The sequence below is a fragment of the Petaurus breviceps genome, unplaced genomic scaffold, assembly GCF_028583685.1.
Source record: "Petaurus breviceps papuanus isolate PSGF00001 unplaced genomic scaffold, PetGlider_PUasm1.0 156, whole genome shotgun sequence".
NCBI lineage: Eukaryota > Metazoa > Chordata > Mammalia > Diprotodontia > Petauridae > Petaurus > Petaurus breviceps.
Window position 1 is genome coordinate 13,355,159 of NW_027185720.1, and position 8,597 is coordinate 13,363,755.

General features: G+C 46.6%; 1 protein-coding gene across 7 annotated transcripts in view; it reads right to left on the reverse strand.

The window, feature by feature from the left end:
• Positions 1–8,597, reverse strand: part of CARD10 (caspase recruitment domain family member 10) — a 43,560-nt gene that overhangs the window by 11,226 nt on the left and 23,737 nt on the right. For all 7 annotated transcript variants that reach the window (XM_069082095.1, XM_069082093.1, XM_069082092.1 and 4 more), the window contains exon 13: positions 1,030–1,216. In XM_069082095.1, the coding sequence (XP_068938196.1) occupies positions 1,030–1,216 (187 nt within the window). The remainder of the gene's footprint in view (positions 1–1,029; positions 1,217–8,597) is intronic.

Here is an 8,597-nt window from a genome sequence, read left to right on the forward strand (position 1 = left end):
GATAGATAGATAGATAGATAGATAGATAGATAGATAGATAGATAGATGAGAGAGGGAGAGAGATAATTATACTGCCATGTATTTAATTTCCTTTGGAATCCTCTGCATTTGATTTGATGCATTTAAAAACATGATTCTGAGGAGGGATCCATAGGCTACTCCAGATACCGAGGACATAAAAAAGACCTTTGCTCTACCCCCTCCCTTTCTTGCCCTATTTGAATTTAAATTTGAGAAACCCCCCCCCTTGCCAAATACCGGGCTTGTTCCCTGTTTGACACCACCCAATATGTATTCTCTAAGTTAGTTTCCCTTCAACACATTTACTTTCCTATCTGGACGGTCTGCGTTGCTTTGGCTCCCTATGAAGATTGTAAACATCCTGTAAAATTGGATGGGCAGATAGATGGCACCACAAAGCATAGAACAGTGGGACTAGAATCAGGAAGACCTGAGTTCAAATCTGGCCTCAGATAATTACTGGCTGTGTGACCCTGGACAAGTCACTTAACCCTGATAGCCTCAGTTTTATCATCTATAAAATGATCTGGAGAAGGAAATGGCAGACCATTTCAACATCTCCACCAAGAAGACCCCAAATGGGGTCATGAAGAATAAGACATGACTGAAAAATGACTAAAAAACACAACAAAATTGGACACCCCCAAAAGACACAGAATGTTTGCCCAGTTACCTCTGGGACCTGCGCTTTTTCTCTGTTAACATTCTGTGTTTTAAGATTAGCTCTGATATTCCATGTTCTAAGGCCCTCCCAGCTCAAACATTCCACACTCTTAGGGCTCTCTCAGCTTTAGTATCCCACTTTCTCAGGTCCTGTCCAGTTCCAACATGCAAATCTAAAGTCCTTTTCCTCAAATCAAGGTAGAGTCAGTGAAACGCAGAGCCACCTCAGTGCTGGCCATTCATTACTCAGAGGCCCTGCACAGTGATTCAGAATCTGGGATTTTCAGCCCACCTAGGCTGGTCAACCCAATCCAGGTCTAGGGCTCAGTCAGCCGCAGGTCTCACCTCTAAACACTGGTGGCCATCCTGCACCTCCGCTGTGGATTCTGTTTCCGGTCCTGACAGTGCTCGGCGGAGCACCACCCCAGAGTGGTTGTTCCCGCGGAACGATGTTCTGCTATCTGGCCCCTTCTCTTGGTACTCTGGACCACCTGGAGGGCTCTGCCTAGATGACCCCCGTGCAGCTAGTGACCTGAGGGTAAAGGAGGAAAGAGGGATGTTAGGGGATGAGGATCTGATTCCACACAATCTCTGAGAATCTCCTATGCCATGCAGTTCTTGACCTGGGATCCACAGGCCATGGACAGATTTCCAGAAGTCTGTGGATGTGGATTTTTTTGAAATCACATTTTAATTTCCACTAACATCCAACTGAAATTTTGCTTTTCATTTAATTAGGAATTTAGGCCACAAAACATGGTTCTGAGAAGGGGCCCATGGACTTCAAGCAGCCTGACTGCCCAAGGGATCCAGAACGCAAACAAGGATAAAATCTTCAACTGTGTCCATCCAGCCCTGTGCAGACTATGCACAGGAACAACCTCCCTGCCCCAGAGGAGGAGACAGTACAGGAAACAGAATTCAGGGGCCTCACTCCACAAACAGCCAGTTGTGTGACCTCAGCTTCTTCATCTGTAAAAGATGGACTAGAATATCTCCCCTACCTACTCTGTGGGGAGGCTCCAATGGGATAATAGAGGAAAAGGACTTTGGAAACCTTCCAGCTCTAGAGATGTCAGCTGCTGGAAAGGAGAGCAATGATGATGACTGTGCTGAGGGTGATGACTTAGTGTTCCTATGTGGAACTTTGAGGTTTGCAGAGGGCTATGTATAAATGACCTCATTTGATAATATACAAGCTGTATGAACCTTAATTTTTAAGTTATCCTATATCTATATACTTTGAAAATCTTGAATTGACATACAAATAAGAAGGGTTATTATCATTAATGTGCAAGCTAGAAATTTGAACGTCAAAGATGCCGGAGCAAAAGCATGCTGGGAGAATGGTGAAGCCTGCCTGTATTCCTGGAGCATGGGAGGCTGTGGCTAGCTGCTGGGTCGCCTGAGTTTGGGAGTTCTGAGATGAAACAGAGAGTCCCTGAGTTTGGGAGTTCTGAGATGAAACAGAGAGTCCCTGCTGAGATGGCAATCCCCCAGGGACTGGAAGGCCACCAGGCTGCCTACAGTGGGGCCAATTGGCCCATGTCAGAGAAACAGGGCGGGTTAAAGCTCCCACATTGACCACTATTGGGATTGGACCCATGAGGGCCACTGCACTTCCAACCTGGAGGAGATAGGGAGACCCATCTCCACTCCTCCCCCCCCAAAAAAAAAGCCAAACCCGTGCCCAGTGCCTGGGGGATATGGAAAAGTACCAGGATTCAGCAAAATGCTTAGCACAATGGTGGGCATATAATAGGGCTCAGTAAGTGCTTGTCGACATGATTTGGAGTGGTCAGGAAACACTTCTTAGAGAAAGAGAAAACACAGTTGGGCTTTGGATAATGTAGGCTATTTGGAGAAGGGAGGGCATAGCCAGTGTGGGGTACAGGATGAACAAAGGACAAGAGGCCAGGATGCACAAGTCAGAAGATTGGAAGGGATCAGGCCAGACTAAGGTCCTCAGATATCACTGCTCCAAAACTCTGGTTAAGGGATGGCTAGGTGGCACAGTGAATAGAGTATTGGCCCTGGAGTCAGGAAGACCTAAGTTCAAATCCAGCCTCAGACACTTAACACAAAACTAGCAGTGTGACCTTGGGCAAGTCACTTAACCCCAATTGCCCTGCCTTCCCCCCCACCAAAAAGGAAAAAAAAAAGTCTGGTTAATACAACTCTTGTGGGTGCCCCTTGCTGGACACCATCTCCTGTCCCGTTGAAATTCCTGATCCTTGTGAAAAGCCAGCACATCTGAACCCCCTGTCCTACCTCCAGATGCTAAGAGAGTGGGGGTTGTACAGATCCCAGTGCTGCTACAGCCCTCTCCTTCCAGCTTAGAACATCTTACATACACTCAGTGACCTGGGGAAAGTGAACAACTCTGTCCAATAATCTGCACCCAACACCCCCTGCTCTGCCCCAGCTTCTTGCCTTTCCTCAGCTGTTTCCTTAGGAATGAATGCCCTAACTACCCCCTACTTTGCCTGCTGAATTCCTTCCCACATTTTAAAGCTCAACAATCTAAATGTCACCTGCTTGAGAAAGTCCACCTTTATTCCTCAAAAAGTAATAAATCACCTTCCCCCTTCAGACCTCACATGGCACAATTATATACTAGCGTGTATTCCAGAATGGGAATCTTGTCTCCTGACTGCATTTGGACCAGATCTTATTTAAACTGTGCATCTCCCCTCACATTCTTCCTGGGGCTTTGCATACAGCAGTCATATAATCAGCAGTCATATTTACTAATGTGGACATTTTGTTTCCCCAATGAAATGTAAGCTCTTGGAAAGCAGGAACTATTTCATTTTCATGTTTATATAAAACTCCTACTGGATCATGGGATCACAGATTCGGGGCAGGATAGGACACCAGAGGTCATTTTATAATTAGCCATAACTAGCACTAGTTGTTATTGACTGTTTCCTTCTGTCCAGCTCGAGGGCAAGCTTTTCTTGTAAGATACATCTGGGTCTTTTCAGCCCATACAGTAGAATGTCAGAGGCCCCTGGGTCTCTGCTAGAGGTATACCTGGGCCATCTTCGTGCCTGAGATCCCAGGTATCTCTAACTCTCAGAGAAGGTAGGGAGGGGAGGAAGGTGGGATGCACAGTCACTAACCCATTCCCTTCTCTGAACTCCCAAGGATTCTAGGATCGTGGGTCTAGAACTGGAAGGGGCATATCCAAATCCTGCAATTTACAGATTTTTTACATTTTATAGGACACTTGGACCCACTGAGTTGAAGCAATTCACCTAAGTGACTATCAGGAGTGGAAATTGAACCCTGGTCCCTCTGACTCTAAAGACATCGTTTCCCACTTTCCAATGCTGCCAGGGCAGAGTCAATCAAGCACCAGCTATAATTACATTCCTCCATCAAAACACTCCTCCCAACCTCGTCACGTCCTAGGGCCAACTTTGGGCTCTCAAAGGCTTTGCCAGGGAATTACATGCTCTAGCATGTCCTAGCCCTCCATGGAGCTCTGGAGAAAGGGCTGGTCCCAAGAGCTCAGATTTTAAGCTGGAAGGGATCTCAAAGGCCATCTTATCCAACCTACTCATTTTTTACAGATGAAGAAACTGAGTCCCAGAGAGGTGAATTTCCTTGTTCCAGATTCCACAAGTAGTAAGCAGCTGAGCTAAGATTCAAACACAGGAGCTCTCTCACCTTAAGGAACAAGGTGGCATGGTGGAGGGGAGGGTGGGCCTGGAATCAGGGAGACCTAAGTTCAAATCCTGTCTTAGACACGTACTATCTGTGCCACCCTGCGTAAGTCATTCAACAATTCTCCAGGCCTGTTTCTTTTTCTGTAAAATGAGAGGGTTGGATTCAATAACATCTAAGGCCTCTCTCTTCTCACTCTAGAGGGTAAGACTTCAAAGGCAGTGCTCACTCCACTGGAGATGGTAGAAGGCTGGGTGTCTGTCACACAGAGAGGACAAGACCCACTTAGCTGAGAGCCTCATCACCACCACCTACCAGGAAAGAAATTTTCTTAGCCCCAGAAACTCATAAAAGACCTGCTAAAGTAACAAAAAGTAGGGAGTCTGCCTCAGTAGACAGAGGGTCCACACCCGGGAAGCCACCTACTATGTACAATGTAATTTATTATTTGCTTCTTACTGCTATTATCCTTGATGCTATGACTTTGTACTGGACCTGTAATTTCATTGGTTTAGAAATCCCCTACCAGTGTAGAAATATAGACAGGCTAATCAATCAGTCAATAAACATTTATAAATCACCTACTATGTGACGGACCCTGTGCAAAGAAAGGCAAAAAACAGTCTGCTTTCAAAGAACTCACAATCTAATGGACTGGGGTAGGTAGCTTAATGAACAGAGTGCTGGGCTTGGAAGACCCAAAGAATTCAGCCTCAGATACTTACCCGCTGGGTGACCTTGGACAAGTCACTCAACCCTGCTTGCCTCAGTTTTCCCATCTGTAAAATGGGATAATAATAACTACAACTCTCAGAGTTGTTATGAGGATCAAATGAAATAATGTCTGCAAAGTGTTTTGCAAACCTTAAGGTATTATAGAAATTTGAATTATCGATATCATTGTTACTACTACTATTACTATTACTACTACTACTATTGCTACTACCACTATTACTACTACTACTACGATTACTATTACTGCTGCTACTACTACTACTACTACTATTACTATTACTACTACTACTATTGCTACTACTACTATTACTACTACTACTACGATTACTATTAGTGCTGCTACTACTACTACTACTACTACTATTACTATTACTACTACAACTGCCTTTCAGAATGCCCTGGGACCATGAAAGATGCAGGACTTGAACGTGGGTCTTTCTGACTCCAAGGCCAGATGTCTGTTCACTCTACCATTCTGCCTTTCCACTATTATTAGTTTAATTAGGAAACAGGGAGAATCTTGACCTGTTATTTCACTGGTATGGTGAATCCCAGTAAGGAAATGCCCTCCACCAATGCTGAATCCCTGCTCTGTAATGTATAGTTTCAGAGAGATGCCTAGAGTGCTGAGAGGCTGACTTGTCCAAGGTCACTCAGCCAACATGTCAGAGGCAGCCCTTGAACTCACGGGTTCCAGTCCATTACAGCATGCTGCTCTCCATCCTGCAAGCATCATTTAGAGGATAATGATGGTGATAATTACAGTGAATAACCATAATCATCGTTATTATTACTATGTCTCTAGTAAAGTTATCCTCCCAATGTCTCAGCCAAGCCTAGAGGGGGCTTTCCAAGGCTATGATGCTGCTAGGTCCCACCTGGGTGGGAAGGATTCCAGCTCCTTTCCAGAGGACTGTCTGACTGAACTCAGAGAAATGTAGTAACAGCATTTGACCACCAGGGGGAGGAAGCCTTAGTTGAGCTAATCCCTTAAATTCTAATGCTTGCCCTAGGATGCCGAACAGCCCCAATTTACTCTGTATATATGGTTCTTATGGAGTTATCTACCTGTTGTCTCCCCCATTAGACTCTGCGCTTCTCGTGCATAAGAACTGCTTATTTTTTTAACCTTACCATTTTAATTAATATGTAATATGTCCTTTTTTTTTTCACAAACAACTGTTTTACAAGATTGAAGCTTGAAAGATTCCTCCACACATTCTTCCTACACTTTCTGAGCTCTGGGCAGTCACAGAAGCCATGGCCCAGGCCTGACACACTGTCCCTTTTCATCTTTACCTTGCAGAATCTGTCTCTGAGACTCAGATCAAATGGCACTTCTCCTTAAGGAAGCCTTCCCTGATCCCCACCCCACATTGGGACTCCCCATTGCAAGTGTTCTGTCCCTCCTCAGATGACTCTGTGTGTATGTGTGTCTGTGTGATCCTCCAGTAAAATGCAAACTCCTTGGGGACAGTAACATTTCATCTTCATATCTCTAGAGCCGGGCATCCATTGCAGATATCTAACACATGCTTGTTGAAGCCTCTAATCAGGATCAGAGAGTCAAGGAAGCAACCAGCCAGCATTCACCAAACACCTAAAATGTGTCAAGCACTAGGCTCTGAAGAGATAGAGCAAAAGAAGAAGCTGTCCCTGCCCTCAGGGAGCTTATAGTCTAATGGGGGAGATAACACATCAATGACTAGGTATGTACAAGATGCTTACAGAGTAGATGAAACATCTTGAAGGAAACCAGGAAGTAGAGGTTTGGAAGGAGAGCATTCCAGGCAGGAACAGTCAATGCAAAGGTGTGGAGAGGGGGAATGGAGAGATAGACTGGAGAGTTCAGGGACACAATAATGTGTCAGAAAACTGGAGAGATAGAAAGGGGCCAGGCTGTAAAGGGATTTAAACACCAAAGAGAATATATGCACGAACCCAGAACAGGAAGGGACCTCAGTGCTGGCTTCACTTTACAGATGGGGAAACTGAGGCCCAGCACTATTAAGTGACTTTCCTAAAGCTCCCTAGTAATTCTCAGGGGCCCACACCCTGATGTCAGAGCCCAGCTTTCTGCTCCTGGAATCCACCGGTTTGACCCATTTCTCACTTCTCTCCATTTCCATCCCATTCTCTGACTCTACGCCACTCCTGTCTATGCCCCTCTCTCAGTCTTTTTATCTGTCTTCCCCTGTCCCTCTGCAAGGCTTTCTGTAGTTCTAATCCCACCCCCCCCTGCAGATCTGTCCCTCCGACTATGACTGTTTCCCCCTCCCCCAACTCCCTGACTGTCTATCCCCCTCCCACAATGCCCCCATCAGCACCGAGGGCCTGACTGCTGAGGCAGCTCCCCCTCCTACGGCCTCCAGGAGGGGGCAGGAAGGGCCTGTGCATTCACTACTACTCAGGCTAGGCCCACATTCCTGAGCCAGGGGCTGGACAGCAGCCACGGCCCCCACTGCAGTGCTGAGCTCCAGCTCCCAAAGGAAGGGGCCCTGGGGGGCCCACGAGGGGGGCCGGAAAGGAGCAGGAAAGAGAGGGAAGGGTGGTTCCTTCTACCCCTTCCCCAGAAACACACTTCGAGAGCAAAACAATAGAGGTCTTGGAGCGTGTGTGTGTGTGTGTGTGTGTGTGTGTGTGCAGGTGGGGGAAGGGATCCTGCTCAGATATTCACATTAGCCTTGGCATGGAGACCAGAGCCTGGACACAAAAAGTTCCCTGCAGTGGGTAGACACCCTCTCAAAAGGGGACAAACCTGTCTGCCTCCCCAGGGTGCTCGAACAAGTGAAAAGACGCATATAAAATCTCCCTGAAAGTACAACTTAAAGAGTCCTGGATCTGGAGCTGGAAGCCTTAGGTTTGAATCTTAACTATGCTCCTAATGATCTATGTGACCTTGAACAAGTCTCTTTGCCTCGAGTACAGAAAATTATGAGGGTTAAATGAGACCATGGCTCTGGAACTAAATTCAGGACCCTGTGACCCACTGCCAGCTTCATGAAAGGAGGATTGAGAGGAGAGAAGCTGGCCCAGGATGGAGCAACCAGGAATACCCACCATGGTAAAAATCAGTCATGATAAAAAGAGGAATGAGCCAAAGAGACCGAGGAGTCGTCAGACAGGAGAACCAGGAGACACCAACATCAAGAAAATCCAGAGAAGTCAGTCACCAAGAGGCCGGCAATGCTGCCCAATGAGAGCCCAAGAATCTAAGTTGGAATCCCAGGCTGGCCCCAGGGTGATGTCCTCACCTTCAGACCAAGGGGCTTGGACCAGATGGGCTCAGAGGTCCCTGCCTAGGATCCTGTGAGGATGGGGTGATCAAGAGTGCCAAACAGCAGGCAGTGGGGGCTTAATCACTTCTGACAGAAGCCAAGTAAGGTCTGAAGTTATCAGGACGCCCCTTCTGACTGCCTTATCCACATGCCTTTGGGGAAACGCCTTGTCCTCTCTCTTTCTCTCTCTCTCTCTCTCTCTCTCTCCCTTCTCTCTCTCTCTCTCTG